This window comes from Drosophila innubila, assembly GCF_004354385.1.
Source record: "Drosophila innubila isolate TH190305 chromosome 2R unlocalized genomic scaffold, UK_Dinn_1.0 1_C_2R, whole genome shotgun sequence".
Taxonomy (NCBI): Eukaryota; Metazoa; Arthropoda; class Insecta; order Diptera; family Drosophilidae; genus Drosophila; species Drosophila innubila.
Genome location: NW_022995374.1, coordinates 6,153,732 through 6,169,551, shown reverse-complemented (window position 1 = coordinate 6,169,551; position 15,820 = coordinate 6,153,732). Strand labels below are relative to the sequence as shown.

General features: G+C 37.6%; 3 protein-coding genes across 6 annotated transcripts; 2 read left to right on the top strand and 1 right to left on the bottom strand.

The window, feature by feature from the left end:
* The first annotated feature begins 152 nt into the window (after positions 1-152).
* On the top strand, positions 153-3,200 carry LOC117785085 (zinc finger protein 2 homolog). The gene is made up of 6 exons (XM_034622979.1): positions 153-886; positions 948-1,265; positions 1,338-1,547; positions 1,618-1,719; positions 1,778-2,507; positions 2,573-3,200. The coding sequence occupies exons 1-6, from the start codon at positions 331-333 to the stop codon at positions 2,829-2,831; spliced, it is 2,175 nt and encodes a 724-aa protein (XP_034478870.1). The 5' UTR covers positions 153-330; the 3' UTR covers positions 2,832-3,200.
* An 11-nt stretch (positions 3,201-3,211) lies between these two features.
* Positions 3,212-3,887, bottom strand: LOC117785093 (NADH dehydrogenase [ubiquinone] 1 alpha subcomplex subunit 6). The gene is made up of 3 exons (XM_034622991.1): positions 3,683-3,887; positions 3,493-3,608; positions 3,212-3,428 (listed from the first exon to the last, which is right to left on the bottom strand). The coding sequence occupies exons 1-3, from the start codon at positions 3,810-3,812 to the stop codon at positions 3,300-3,302; spliced, it is 375 nt and encodes a 124-aa protein (XP_034478882.1). The 5' UTR covers positions 3,813-3,887; the 3' UTR covers positions 3,212-3,299.
* Positions 3,888-4,628: 741 nt separating this feature from the next.
* On the top strand, positions 4,629-15,505 carry LOC117785088 (conserved oligomeric Golgi complex subunit 8). Of its 4 annotated transcripts, XM_034622986.1 has the most exons (3): positions 6,954-7,113; positions 13,789-14,868; positions 14,925-15,152. In XM_034622986.1, the coding sequence occupies exons 2-3, from the start codon at positions 13,903-13,905 to the stop codon at positions 15,000-15,002; spliced, it is 1,044 nt and encodes a 347-aa protein (XP_034478877.1). In that variant the 5' UTR covers positions 6,954-7,113; positions 13,789-13,902; the 3' UTR covers positions 15,003-15,152. The 4 variants fall into 4 exon arrangements, with proteins under 4 accessions (XP_034478875.1, XP_034478876.1, XP_034478877.1 ...); XM_034622984.1 differs by lacking the exon at positions 6,954-7,113 and adding an exon at positions 4,629-4,779 and having other exon boundaries at positions 13,789-15,505; XM_034622985.1 differs by lacking the exon at positions 6,954-7,113 and adding an exon at positions 4,668-4,688 and having other exon boundaries at positions 13,789-15,505.
* The last annotated feature ends 315 nt before the right edge of the window (positions 15,506-15,820 follow it).

Here is a 15,820-nt window from a genome sequence, read left to right as displayed (position 1 = left end):
TTATTAACTTTCTTTTGAAGTTTTCGCGGGCTATAGGAATTTCGCGAAACTTATCGCTGTTGTTATCGATACAATACTATTTTTGCGATTTGACTACAATGGTGCGACTTGCCAGATCGAAATTTTTTTCTGCGACCAACCTTTTTGGGCCGAGTGGCAACAGTGGCGGTGAGCTCTACAAAAAAAAAAATTTGCAAGTGAGAAAAGAACAATCACACAGTCTCAGCGGCATTGTTAAGTTTAAAAGCGGTAATACAAGTTGTTTTCAACTAAAAGGATCATAACAAGCACGTTAAAAGGACAAAGTGTTCAGTTTGAAAAAGTATTCTAATGGCCGCCGCAGCGGATGCGGCCAAATCCAACGCCTTGCTGGCTATGAACAAAGTGAACAACACAAAATGCCGCGCGTGCCTTTCCGTAAGCCGTCAGACCGTCAAACTGGATGCCAAAATACCGGATTTGCAAAATGTGCGCACTTACGGTCAAGGCTTGCGGCAGTGCACTAACTTGCCAATAACCGCACGCTCCGCCGGCGGCTACAGGTGGCCTATGCAGATTTGCCTGCGCTGTTGTCGCGCCTTGGAGGTGGCCATGCATTTTGTGGAGCTGGCGCTCGATTCCAACCGCAAGCTGTTTGCCGAATCTCAGAGCATCAAGGTGACGCCACCACAGACACCGACGTCATCAACCAGTGAACTAAAGCGCAAAGCCAGCGACGAGCTCCTGCAGTGGAATCAATTTAGTCAGGAATTTGAGCAATTCGTGGAAGGCTACGATGGTGTGCCGCCTCCCATTGAGGAGAATGTGCTGTATATGCGCGGTGCCAAGGTGCCGCGTCTGGATAACGAGATTGCGTCCAACAACGAGCCACCAAAGGAGGACGATGGTAAGCAATAAGATAATTGATTAATAATAGTGTTACAAATATGAATTGCTCATGCTTGCAGTGATTTTGTTTGATGTCAAGTACGAAAGCAATGATCAGGATCAGGAGGACGAGAATGATGGCTCCGATGCGAAAAACAGTGAAACTTTCTATGACAATAGTATTATCAATGATAGCAATGCTGGCAATAAAAACAACAGCGAGAATAACAATAATTATAATTTTAATAACAAAAACGGAGATATGTCCGGTCTGCCTGATGTTGAGTGCGATCTCATCCAACGTGCGCTCTTCATGACTCTCAACGATGATGCCAATAGCAGTCAAACTCCAGAGGACTTGCAATCAATTGAATCCATCAAAGCCACACTTTTAAAATGTTAGTAGGGACAAACTTTCATTCCTTGTTTTTTATACAAATTATTAACTTGAATTATGCTTCTATGTTTAGCTACGGAGCAAATAACTGACTCTAAAGTCAGCTCAACAGTCAGCTCATCTCAGAAGTCAATGCCAAGCAAAGAGATCAATGTTAACATACCTCTGCTCAGCTGCAGCATCTGCAAACACACACACACCGAGGCCAAACAGATGCGCAGCCATTATATGCGAGTGCACAGATGTGATGTCTCCGAGGACGATATAATTGGCCTAACTAAAAGTGAGTGATCAGCAGTTGTAATTGAAATTGTATATTTGCAGTTTATTGATTTATAATTCCACTAATTAAGATCAAAGCTTCAAGTGCAGGCCCTGTAACAGCTATGAGACAAACAGCCGAACGGACATGCAACAGCATCTGATTGAGCACCACAAAATTGATGGTGATTTTGGTATGACTGAAAGATGGCTAAGTGCAAGCAATTGTTATAACTTAGATCTTTTCCTCAGAAATGTATTGTTATGTGCAGCAGAATTGTCCCGCCTGTGGACGCATCTTCAAGGACCAGCGCTCGGCGCGCACACACTACACACGCATGCACACACCACAGCAACAACAACAGCAACAATTGCAGCTGCAGCAGTCGGGGAGCAGCGGCGCTGTGCGTGAGGCAGTCGAACAGCAACATATGTGCACCGCCTGTGACAAGGTGTTCAATTTGAAGGCCAGTCTGCAGGCACATCAGCGATTCTGTCAGGTGAAGCAACCGGTGCACTGTAACTTCTGTGAGCAACAGTTTAGCAGCATGCGCAAGTATGAGTTGCATCTACAGCAGCAGCATGCAGTCGACACGCTCCACGAATGCGAAATATGCCAGAAAAGCTTTAAGAATAGTGAATCATTGGCTGTGCATAGGAAGCGACACTCTGAGCGTCATTATCAGTGTGCCAAGTGCTCGCTTAACTACATCAATGCGGCTGAATTGCGCGTACATTATGAGCGGGCCCATGTCCAAGAGGAGCAGGTGGTTTCCTGTCGCAGCTGTGCCAGTAAATTTCAAAATTATGCACTGTTGCGTGAGCACGAACAGCGAAATCATCAAAAGCCTAAGATCTGGCGCTGCGACAATTGCACATTTGAGACCAATACACGGGCTCGGTTGCGCCAGCATCAATATGAGCACACGGATTATCCGTATAAGTGCAAGCATTGCCCAGAGGAATTTGCCGATCGCGGCAAGTAAGTGAATACCCATTCCGAATCATCTTAATTGAGTTAAATATTCCATTTGCATCCTATTGCAGAATACGCCAACATTCCAAAAAGGTGCATGCGGTGGAGCTTAGCGATGAGCAGCTCGCCGAAATGTTTCGGGAACGCATTGGCTACACCAATCGCCATGATGCATTCAACAAGACCAACAATTCACTGGAGATTCCGGGCTTCAGTGATGATTGCTTTACAGAACTGAAGAGTCTCGGCCTGGACTATGATGATATTACAACCGATCTCTTTTCAAATTCCATTTGCGTACTGGACAATCTGCTCGAGTTGGTACCATAAACCATGGAAAACATCAATTTGAATCCAATTACCTGCATAGAATTTTAAGTAACATGATGAATAGCTAACGAGAGCTTAAAGACTGTCCGCACTTATCAATCCAATCATTCACTCCAACGTCCAATCGTCAACATCCGCAAAGCATCTTCTTCAGTTTTTATTTTGATTTTAAATTTCTTTTAAATGGGCACAAACCAAAACCGTCAAGTATCAACTGAATGTGGGGTATATATGTTTATATATATACTCACACACGCACCAACAACCACTCACATAAATAGTTTGTAATTCTCATAAAAAACAAGATATTTTTTTGAAGTACCTTAATAAAAAACAAAAACCAAGCGCTTTGGAAGCGCTCCCGAAAAATGTTGAGAGTATTTCGTTGTGATATTTTTCTTTTTGGTTTTCGTGCCAAACATTTTGGTATATTTAAACTATTTAAATTTGTTAAGCATTTGTTTAACGCTAATTAATGCCCTGAATGAACTTTGAGAGGAAATCTGTGGGTTTGGGATCCTGTGATTCCTTCCAGTAGCGCATTATGTGGCCCTTCTGCTTCCAGATCTCAACAGACTCCTTCAGCTCCATCTGACCCTGTAAGAGGAAGTGTGTGTAGTTTATTAGCTGGGCATAGATGGACGATTCACACAGGACTTACCTTGATGACCAGCATGTCGATGACGCGAATATCAGTCACATTGCGGTGCTTGGTGAACTCCTCGCGCAATTTGTCTCGGCATTGCTCTACGCTCATGGGTATGTCGTAGTCCATAACTGTAATTGAACAGATTTGTTTATATTTAATGCCGGAGGAGCAGGCAGTTTGATGACATAACCAAGTGACTTACCAATGTAGGGAATCTGACGGTACCAGGCTTTGTAGAGGTTCAGGGCACGTTTGCGGGCCTCCTCCCGATCGACGGACAATATGGGTCGCACCTGTTGCACGGCACGTTTGACGACTTCACGCCCAGCCATGATCCCGCTGCGTATTTGTAATATTAGCAAAAAATAACTTCGTTGCAAAACGCTGCTGCTTCTTCAACGGCAGGCAACAACAGCTGACAGGGATGCCACTTTCCATAAAATCGATAGCTTTGATTAGTTCGATAAAAGACAATTGTTGCCACAAACTGTCAATCGAACAATGCTTAAAATAACCGGGCGCGCAAATTAAATCACAAATGTATTTTCTAACATTGGCAGCACTGGCCAGCAAATTGCAATTTTAAAAACGCAAAAAACCAAAAAAAATATTAATAAATTTAATGAAAATGAAAATTTTTAAAATAGACAAAAGACAAAATAGACATATTAAGAATACCCATTTTCGGAAATGTACTTATTTTTTTAAGTACAAAAAATCAAACCAGATCGAAAACTTTTACCGGGACTTCAAACGTTTGAACGGTGCATATTTTAGATTTTAGCCCTGCTTTTGGCGCATTGTTTTTGGTCTTTTGTGGGAATGTAAAGGATAGTCATTGTGGGCTTCGGGCTATGTAGAAAAACTGCACATTGTCATTGTAACAATAATAGAGACAGCTGAGGCAAAAAATTACACTTTCATTCATTAAAGCCAGCTATTGTTGCTGTTGTTTTTTTGTAGTCGCTGTCGTTGTTGCTGTTGTCGTTGTTGCTGCTGTCGTTGTTGCTGCTGTTGCTGTCGGTCTGTGCGCGCTGTTGACCGATCACCGATCGTCGCTGACTTTGCGCTCAGTTGAAAACACGTTATGCGCCTGTGCAGAGCGTTTTTGCGCATTACCAATTTAAAAGCCGAGAGTTTCGAAAGTTTTTGTCCACCCTAAACGCGTGTGATATTGCAGTTACATACAAAATACGCAGACAAATATTGTATGATACATTTTTGTGTTCAAATATTTAAATTTATTATGCAAATGCAGTAGCGAGCCAGCCACATTAACATACATATAATACAATTTTGGTAGGTCAACAATTTCTATTTTAATTGGCATCGCCCAGTAATTTACCATATGAGAAAAGAAAGCTGCAAAAAAAAAACGACAAATACACATATGGAGGAACTATAATTTACTGTGCATAATTAAGCCAATCAAATAAATGTTGTAGTGTTGTGTTTTTCTATAAAGACTTAAAGAATTTTTAAAAGAATTGCGTGTTTTGTTCTCGCTGCAAATTGGTTCAATTTCGTCCAACTGAATTGGCGCCACGATTTACAGTTTTGATTAATATACATATAACTAAAAATGATCTTTAAACAATTTACGCTTGTTCTCTTTCTCTTTATTGTTGTTGTTTTGTGCGCCTCTTTTGCACTTTGTACGCAAATTAGTTTTGAACGTTAATTGAAAATTTCTTTGTCAAGGTTGTACGGCTAAACGTCAGACAGACGCCGGCTTTGATGCACGTTCATCTGTAAGCCCCTCATCCCGTAACGCCTGGTATTATTCCGGTTCTTCTTTATGTGTTTGTATGTCAATAAGTGTTATTCAACCGAGCAAATATAGATCGCTGAAATGTACTGCATATTCGCTAATTGTAATAACGTGCAAATATTGAATTAGTTGCAGAACTTCCAACAGTCAGATGAAATATAAACACATAAGACATTTTGATTGGTATTGCATACGAATATAAGTGTAAAACTGGCTTTAGATCTAAACAAAACGGGTCGAAAGGCGTACATATTACAGTTTACCATTCACGATTATTTTATACTACATACATATGTACATTGTACATATATGATGTACGTGTACCGTTTATTGCAATAGAGTGAGGCCACGCCTTCGTCTTCTACTTAATCTCCTCTATTTCCCCAATCCAAACGGCTTTCAGTCACATTTCATGGCCAACGAAATCTGTTTATAAATTATTATTATTATTGTTATTATAGTTTTTATTGACAGTCCAAACGACGAAAGCCTAGTCTTGCATTAGGGCCCCAAAAGTAACGTGTAAAAGGCAAACAGTCGTTGAGCCCATATCGTTGAAACAATCAAAGAATATAAAAGCACAAATACACACCTACTACTCGTACCTGGAATAAAGTACACACACACCAAATTGGTGCTAGCAAAATTATCAAATCGATAGGAGAAGCGCCTGTTAACATTTTTTTGTTTGCGTGTGCTAACTACACAATGTCAAGAATGTTTATGCGGGCCACTAAACGTGATGGAAGCGAATCAATAAGAAAGCAATACCGGATTGGCAACGTTCTTAGAAAAATGAAAAAAGAAAAACAGAAAATTGAGCTTAGCTTAAACTAGGGGAGCAGCTGTGCTAATAGCACTAAACATCTTTGATTTCCTGCTAAATTGTTAATTTTTATCAGAATAAATTAATGGTTCATCTCTAACTTAATAGTTGGCGGTGCTAGTTTTTGATCTAAGGCTGCTGATAAGGTGTTTAAACTTATTATCATTGGTTATTTGCCAACGTCTTGAGATATTTACAGGTTCAAGTGTTTGTTCAGCACAATTAGTATTCTATTGCACCCTTTTGATTACAATTAGAACAGTAATCTCTATAATCTCTGACCCATATTTGCACATAATTGTGCTATTTAAAACAACAAACCAATTGAATATGAGTCAACAGGTAAATACGACTAAGTTGCATAATAATAAGTTGTGCAATTGTTGTACTACAATTTGCTAGGTTGCATACGTGATCTGTTGATCACGTGCAGAGCACACGTGTAAACCGTAAGTTTGACAGTATAGCACTTAACGCCAAGTTAGTTAAATATTTGTGCAAAGCATTTATGTCAGTTCTTGTGGTTAATATTTTTGGCGCTAGACAAACACCAAGTGTCGGAAACGCCATTCACAACAAATTATGCATAATTTGTGCAACAATTAAATGAAAATGCTTATTTAAATACTTGGTTATTTCATGTTATATACAATACTTGATGATGATAGTGCAACAGCACACGGTACATATAATACCTTTCACACTGCTGGTCCGCCTGTAGGGCATTTGTTTAGTTATTAAGCGTCAACTTTGCTCAGGTATTTTTTGCCCTAGCTATGCGCACGAGCACTTTACGCGATAACCGACAACAACGACAACGACAACAACGACAACGACACGACGTCGACGTCGACGGCTGCTTCAGACTTTAGAGGTGCTCGTCAGTGTTGAAGTTGGTTCAGGTTCAGTTTCAGTTACGTTTTGGCGTTTTACGGTAACGTTGCGGACAACGACAACGACAACAAGAACGATAACAACAACAACAACAACAACAACAACAATATCAACAGTTAGCTCTAGAAAATAAATCAGCGAGGTGCGTGTCCAAAAATTCTGCTAACGTGTAAATACTGTAATAACTGGGCGATTTAAAATTGAACAATAAAATGAAAAAAATGCGCATACGCCGCGTTGGCTGCTTCAAAATAATGAATCCGCTTAAAGTTGCCTGTTGGCTGTACCGTTAAATTGCGCCAGTGTTGCCAATTGTCGCGTATCTGTAAATTAACTGAAATATGTCGATTTACACGTTCTATAAAAAGAATCACACACACTCACACACACCCGTACACACAACACTCACAACATTTGATGATTGCGTTTAAACGGCCAAATGGTTTTCACTTTTTTTTGCAGCTCGATTGCATGCAAAACTCCATATTACGAGTGGTCAAAATGTATTTACAGCTATTGCGCCCAAGTTGGTTGCTGGCGCGTACCTTGAACTCACTTTTGTTATTATTATTATCATTATTATTATTATTACGAGTGTTCGTTTTTATTATGCTTTGCTTTTTATGCAAAAACGAAGCAAAAAACGTTAGAAAAGAGTTTAGTTTTCACTTTCTTTAAAGTCAGACAGAGTTTGCTGTTAATCATACACATTAGATTAGATAATGGGTATTACATGCTGCAAGTTCTGGGAGTTGTGCTCTTTGGATTATGTTGCCTTTCTTATCATTGTTCTTTATGATTTCATTTTGGCAAACGTTCTTCTTATCTTTCGATAAGATTAACGACTGTCGCAATCGCAACAATTTTAATATTTATACTTTAAAACTGGTTTATAGACCCGACTTTATAATAATATTTACGACTTACATCCAAACGAACACGTAGCGTTAAACCCAAAGCACACCCATGCAATTCCCAGCTAACCGAGACAAGATGATATACAATATATTCATAACTTTATTAACAACCCATTGCAATTGTGTGTAAAAATATTGTGGCAATACAACAACAGCAAAGTTGGCAGTTCACACTGCTGTTGGCAACACACCTACCTCTCAGCAAAGCGGGCCAAGTAACCAATTTGATTTACCAATGATAGACGCACCGAACTCACGCAACAAAAAAGAATCCCAGCACCCAAAAAAAAAAAAAAAAAAAATACAACAACAATAACCATAATGTGAATGGCCGGGCTTTTGGGTCGGGTTCTGTGTCTGTATCTGGGCTGGGGTTTTTATGTTTGGGGAATTTATATACCCTGTGCTCAGAGAAATAGAGTATGCGAATTTTAAGCAAATAAATAATCGTATACTCTTATTTATATATCTTCCAAATTTTTAACAATTTTACTCACTTTCCCACAAGGTTTAAACTTTATATTTAAATAGGTATTTGTTAAAATATTATGAATAAGCTGATTGCTGGGCATCTGCTAGTCAAGCAGTCTTAATTTGTACTTTACTATTTTGTTACTAGCTGCCAGTCTTTGAGCATTTGTCACACTCGCAATTCACACCTCAAATTTGTTGTTCACAAGAATTTTGCTAAAGGAAAAGATGAAGAGATTTGTTCATAAATAAAAGCTTTAAATGATTGTTGTGACGTGCTAAACAATAGAGAAAGAAGCGGAAAGATATAGACAGACAGAGACAAAGTTGATCAAATGATATAAGAAAGTTGACAATCTCTCTAAGATAATTTAGTCTCTAAAATAATAATTCAAACAGCGCTTTCCCTTTCATTTTTGATTTTTCATCAATTCAATATCATACTCTGCATATGACTAGTCAGATAATTTGAAGTGCAAATTTATGTATACAAATTGAGACGGGTTCTTGTTCACCTTATGCAAATGAGTAAATATATTTATCTATAGATTTCATGGCGCAATTCTCAAGGTCAATTCGCATTGCCAAGTGCAGCTTCTAATTCCCCTCGAGGCAATATTTCATTTCATTTTTTTTTTTTGTGACTTTTTCACTATTTTGCAGCAAATTGGAAAAAATAACAAACAAAAAAGTTGCTAAACAGCTTAAATTATTTGCTGTAAACAGCTGTAGCGGAATTGAGCCGCATATTTGTATTTAATTAGCGAACCACCCAAACACCAAATGTCAGACTCCACAGACACCCACAGCTAAATAAATCGCCGTCGGCAAAAGTACAAACACTTGAGATTTTTTCTCCAGTACGTTCGTAATTTAATTTATTTTTGTAATTTATTGGCAGCTCTATATTATTTAATTGTTTGTCATGGGTTTTTGGGAAGTTGAAAAAACAAAAAAACCTATAATAATACTAAGAATAAATATTCATTGTGGCACGTTCGAATGTATAATTAAGTCACTATGTCAATTCAATGAATGTCAGAGTTTTGATATACTCATGCACATACTCGGTAGTCACTTCATAAGCTGTTAAGTACAGTGAATATTGCCAAAGTGCCGACTAATATTTTAAGTGTCCATTTACGCAACACGTGAAGCTCTAAAATTCAAATAATGGCATTTTTTTCAGCTGCTGCTAAAAACGGCTAACAATAAAATATTACGTGCATATTTAAACAGAAAATAATTATAAATTTTGTTTAAAGCAAATAAAGTCTGATTCATTTTAGTCTGTCTTTCACTTACAAGGCAACTTTTAGTACTTGCCAGAATAACAATAATATAATGCTAAAATTAGATATGTAAATAGTCTAGAAAGTAATGTAACTAAATATCAGAGACAGTAAATATTAAAATCAGGGAATAACACCGGAACCAGTACCGGAGCCGTTAACCGAAACAAACCATTTTATTTTTAGTACCGGAACTGAAACTGTAACCGAAATTAATTCTCTGTCAAGATCTGAATACCGAAATGTACGGTTGTGGTAAAGCTGCTAGCTCAAAAAGTTGACCAACTTCCAACTGTCATAACTTCATCAAAAATTAGCCAAATTTCAAGCGGAATGTCATTTTGATCATTATTTGGTCTCTAAATTGATTCTGCATTTAAATTTTTATCATCTAGAAAATTTGATATTTTTTCGATTCTAAGCCTTCTATCGTACAATTTTCCATACATACCCCTTGACATTTTTTCAAAAACTTTGATCTCTCATAACTTCATCAAAAATGAACCGATTTTCAAGCGGAATGTCATTTTGATCATGATTTGGCCTATAAATTGATTCTGCATTTAAATTTTTATCATCTAGAAAATTTGATATTTTTCGATTCTAAGCCTTCAATCGTCCAATTTTCCATACATACCCCTTGACATTTTTTCAAAAACTTTGATCTCATAATTTCAAAAATGAACCGATTTTCAAGCGGAATGTCATTTTGATCATGATTTGGCCTATAAATTGATTCTGCATTTAAATTTTTATCATCTACAAAATTTGATATTTTTCGATTCTAAGCCTTCAATCGTCCAATTTTCCATACATACCCCTTGACATTTTTTCAAAAACTTTGATCTCTCATAACTTCATCAAAAATGAACCGATTTTCAAGCGGAATGTCATTTTGATCATGATTTGGCCTCTAAATTGATTCTGCATTTAAATTTTTATCATCTAGAAAATTTGATATTTTTTCGATTCTAAGCCATCTATCGTCCAATTTTCCATACATACCCCTTGACATTTTTTCAAAAACTTTGATCTCTCATAACTTCATCAAAAATTAACCGATTTTCAAGCGGATTGTCATTTTGATCATAATTTGGCCTCTAAATTGATTCTGCATTTAAATTTTTATCATCTAGAAAATTTGATATTTTTTCGATTCTAAGCCTTCTATCGTACAATTTTCCATACATACCTTGACATTTTTTCAAAACTTTGATCTCTCATAACTTCATCAAAATAACCGATTTTCAAGCGGAATGTCATTTTGATCATGATTTGGCCTATAAATTGATTCTGCATTTAAATTTTTATCATCTAGAAAATTTGATATTTTTTCGATTCTAAGCCATCTATCGTCCAATTTTCCATACATACCCCTTGACATTTTTTCAAAAACTTTGATCTCTCATAACTTCATCAAAAATGAACCGATTTTCAAGCGGAATGTCATTTTGATCATGATTTGGCCTATAAATTGATTCTGCATTTAAATTTTTATCATCTAGAAAATTTGTTATTTTTTCGATTCTAAGCCGTCTATCGTCCAATTTTCCATACATACCCCTTGACATTTTTTCAAAAACTTTGATCTCTCATAACTTCATCAAAAATGAACCGATTTTCAAGCGGAATGTCATTTTGATCATGATTTGGCCTATAAATTGATTCTGCATTTAAATTTTTATCATCTAGAAAATTTGATATTTTTTCGATTCTAAGCCATCTATCGTCCAATTTTCCATACATACCCCTTGACATTTTTTCAAAAACTTTGATCTCTCATAACTTCATCAAAAATGAACCGATTTTCAAGCGGAATGTCATTTTGATCATGATTTGGCCTCTTAAATGATTCGTTATATTTTTTTTGGTATGATTCCCTGATTAAAATTGAAAACAGTAGTTATATTATGATTATAAAATAAACAAAACAACAAAGATTGTTTTATTAAGATTAAAAATAAGAGTATTTTATTTTATTTATTCAGATAGCTTTCTTCAGGTTTGATATTTTTTGTCTCACATCTAAAATTGCGATTTCTAAACATCATTTTTCCTTTTTATCGGTCCCTTAACCTTCTCAATCGTTTGTCTTAGTCTGTCAGCACTTTATGTATATATATCACATAAATACATATGTCTGTATCTGTATATATATTGCTTAGTTACTTCATTTAAGATGCAGACGCGTTGCCAGACGCCATAAAACAACAACAATAGCCTCAATTACAAGTGGACAATAAAATTGAAAATGAAATCAAATAAACTTAGCTTTGACCTTTGGCTAAGTAATTGAACGTGCTGTAAATTTATGAGTAGCTGCAATGCAGCGCTATAAATTGCAGCTCTTAATTAAATTACCTCCAGATATTGGCCAAGTCAGGGGAAGGGGCGGACATAGAGTGAGGGGAGCGGGTTGTTTGGTAATGAAAATAGTTGTGGACTTCTATATCAGTTGTGATCAGCGTGTACGTGTGTTGGCAAACTGATAAGGCCTCAGTTAACTGGTCAGTCAGTCAGTCAGTCGGTTAAACATTCGCTCGGTCAACCACTCAGTCAGTCACATGCATTTGATCGATCTGAACTGTTGGCCGGTCTGTCTGCCCAATTACTATAGACAAACATGTGCCAATTCGGGTCTGTGGCGCTTTTCACGGGATTTTCTATGCGAACTAATTGTTATTTAAGCATACCTGAGCTCTATAAACAATCATTGGCATTTGTTTTGGCGCTGACAATGACCATTGAATGACCCTGGCGTCGCAGCTTTTGCTCCCCGAGCATTACGTAATTACGCATACGCCGTGTGAAACTGTAGCAAAAAACAAAACTGTAAACAAAATTACAAATTGCCAGCGAAAGTAAATACTTAATGCAAAGTTTGTATTGATGATGATCTATTGGGGGCAACGTGAGGGAAATAGCGGGAAATAGGGGGAAGTACAAACATGTGATTGATAGCACGAGGCTGCGAGTTGAGTGTACATTGATAAAGTTATACTTTATGGCGGTATTATATAATATTCGTGATAAAACAAAGCAACAAAAAAATAATAAGTTGATTAGGTTCATTGAATTGCTAGAATTTGGGTTAAATGTTTAATAATAGAATTTATGCACGTACTTGAATTTTTATTTTTTTTTAAACTGTATATAAAAGGCTTAAGAAGCTTTCAGAACTTAATTTACTCAGAAATTTTTCCATTATCTTTCTTTGATATCTTTTTAGAAATGGCTTATAAATTCAAATATTAGTTAGACTATTTTCTTATATTTCCCTGGCTTGTTATTTGTGTAAAGTTCAAGCAGCATAAAATATATTATAAATAAATAAAAACCAGTTAACAGAATAGACAATTATAAGCTGAAGTACTATTTATATGAACTTGAATCAACATTAATGGGTAATAAAATCAATTATATAACTCAAGCAAAAACCTGAATTTAAAATGCTATTAAACAGCTTTCTTCCAGACTAACCGGTTCACAAGCTTATAAAAAACACAATAGTGTATATGCATTAATAGATAACACAATCTAATTAGTTAGTGGATTATATGTTCTAACTAAAAACCCATTTATAAGTAAATATATGAAATTAATTGCAATTTATTTATTTCAATTTGTCTAATAAATGAACTATAAATAAATACTTTAATTGATAAATTAGATAACCAATTGTCAATTCACTTCTGACACGTCACAATTGATTGGGCGAAATAAAAGTTTGAAACCATTTGCCACAAACAAATTGATGAGTAACTAATTTAACCAATAGATATGCTTCTAATCTGAATTTTATATTTGGACTCGAGCGATGATTCATTAAGTTGGGCCCAAGGCAAAAATGCTTTAAAATGCTGCTGTTTGGTCTGAATTGTGTATAGTTTATAGAAAGTCGTTGGCCGCAATCTAAAGGTGCTAATAAAATAAATTAAAATAATTATAATTATTTGGCGAATGTTGACAATTTGTATGAAATTTGATTTTAAATATTTTATATATATATAGGGATATACTTATATGTTTGCTTTTCACCGCAATTTGCCTAATATTATGATTTGGCAAAAAAAATTAGCATTTTGTGAATTTGAAGTTTTAAATGTTTAAACTTTAAACATGTTTTTACTTTTACAGCTAAACACGACATAAAGTGCCGTTAGACGACGAAGACGACGACGATCAAAGATCGACGGAAAGTAAAAGCGCTATTGGATCCAAGAGACTCTCACACACACACACACACACAACATGGCTGATACCATCAACAAGCCCAGCATACAAATTCGCAGCGGTCTGCCCTCCCCGCTGCCCGACAAGAGCCCCTCGCCGGCCACCAAGCTGCTGATCAGCCACGGCAAACCCAACTTCACCATCGCCCGTTCGCCCAGTGTGAAAGACAATGGCAATCCGTTGTCACCGCAGCCCAATGCCAACAACAACTACAATGCCTACAAAAGTGCCAACAACAACAACGTGAACAACAACAACAAATTTGTGGTTGGCACCAAGTTCAATGGCGTCTTTAAGCCTTCGAATGCAGCCGCCACTTGGGCGACCAGCAATGGCAATGCCAATGGAAATGGAGCTACGGATCAAAATGAGGCCGCCAAGGTGGTGCTGCGTCGTCCCAAGCTGGCGGATGTGGAGCCCGTGGCAACGACAGCGGAGGATGAGAATGTGCCGGAGTTTATAAGACGCCAGCGACGCATTCAGGAGCGTCTGGCCAAGGAGAATGTGCTGGACTTTGAGAATCGACGCAGTGGTTACTTTACGCATGTTATGATCTCGCCGGATTCACCGAATCGCACCTCCTTTGTTGAGACAATGGCCAGTCCGGCCATTGTGCCGTCCCTTGAGATGCCCCTGCCGGCCAGGATTGAGGAGGAGCAGCCCCAGATTACAAATGGCCACAGCGAGCCGGAGGCGCGTTCCCTGCCCACCAATGGTCATCGGGAGGCGGAAGTGGAGTCGTCGCAAGCTGTCAGCAATGGACATGCCCAGGACGATGTGGCCGCTGAGGAAGTGGCCAAGGCCATTGAGGAGGTCAACAAGGCGGTGGCTGGCGAGGATGATGCGGAGACAGTGGAGACAGTCGAAGCGAAACCCCAAGTCGAAGTCGTTGTGCCCGCTGCTGTCGAGGCACAGGTGGAGGTCATAACGCCAGTGGCTGCCGTTGAACCCGTGTCGCCTCCTGTCCAGAATGGAGATGCAGCTGCCAGCAATGGCCATGATGAGACTATTACCATTTCCCATACCAATGGCCATGCCAGCGAGACAGCCGATGCCAGCGATGCCAAGTACGGACCCGAGAAAGTCATTCCCTTCGCGCAGAAAATCGCCGGAGCTGAGAATAACGATTCCGATTCACCAGTCAAGGTGCTGAAGGATGAGGCTAAGTCAGCAGCCGATGCTGAGCTGCAGGAAATGGCGAAACTGAAGTTCGACATTAAGAAAGATGGCCAGGATGAGGTGCAAGTGACGTCCGCTTTGCGTTCTACGGAATAAGCTCAGCCGATTCCGTTGTCCGTTCCTCGTTCGGGTTTAGTGCAATTGTTATTAATCAAAAAATATTAAAACACTAACTATGTATTGTATTTTGTGTTAGCCTCTAAGTTCATTATGAAAAATGTTGCCAAATTTAATTTTATGCTTCACGCATCAGTCAGTATCCGTAGATACTTATCCGCAGATACGTATCTGTATCCGTATCTGTATCTGTATCTTTGTACATTCGTAGATACAATACGAGCCAACTGTTGAGGCGGTCTCTCGTCAGACCTGCTATACTTAATTATGTTTATTTCAAACAATTTGCTTTATTTAAATAAATTATTATTATTGAAATACTTGATAAGAAATTCAATTTATTTTTGCAGGACAGTCACAGTGGGGTAAATTACAAAATGTGGACATAAAAACAAAACACAGTCAAGTAAAATGCGATTTGAGAGAGTTTCTTATCAGTTCTACAAAGCCTCAGCATTACAAAGTTTTTAGCTGCAATTGTTTGTGATTATGGAAGTAAACTCTATTTTTATATATATTATTTATTAATTTATTTGTCAAAAAAGGGACAGCGTATTTATTTTAAATGAAACTATCTCATTAATTCAAATTAAATATAATTTGATTTGCAGTTTTGATTATTTTTGAGAATAAGCAGTTA

Coding starts and splice junctions, on each gene's coding strand:
- LOC117785085 (XM_034622979.1), top strand. CDS start 331: ATGGCCGCCGCAGCGGATGCGGCCAAATCCAACGCCTTGCTGGCTATG. Junction 1,548..1,617: donor TATAATTGGCCTAACTAAAA/GTGAGTGATCAG, acceptor CCACTAATTAAG/ATCAAAGCTTCAAGTGCAGG. Junction 1,720..1,777: donor CAAAATTGATGGTGATTTTG/GTATGACTGAAA, acceptor TCTTTTCCTCAG/AAATGTATTGTTATGTGCAG.
- LOC117785093 (XM_034622991.1), bottom strand. CDS start 3,812: ATGGCTGGGCGTGAAGTCGTCAAACGTGCCGTGCAACAGGTGCGACCC. Junction 3,609..3,682: donor CCGTCAGATTCCCTACATTG/GTAAGTCACTTG, acceptor GTTCAATTACAG/TTATGGACTACGACATACCC. Junction 3,429..3,492: donor TCGACATGCTGGTCATCAAG/GTAAGTCCTGTG, acceptor TTCCTCTTACAG/GGTCAGATGGAGCTGAAGGA.
- LOC117785088 (XM_034622984.1), top strand. CDS start 13,903: ATGGCTGATACCATCAACAAGCCCAGCATACAAATTCGCAGCGGTCTG.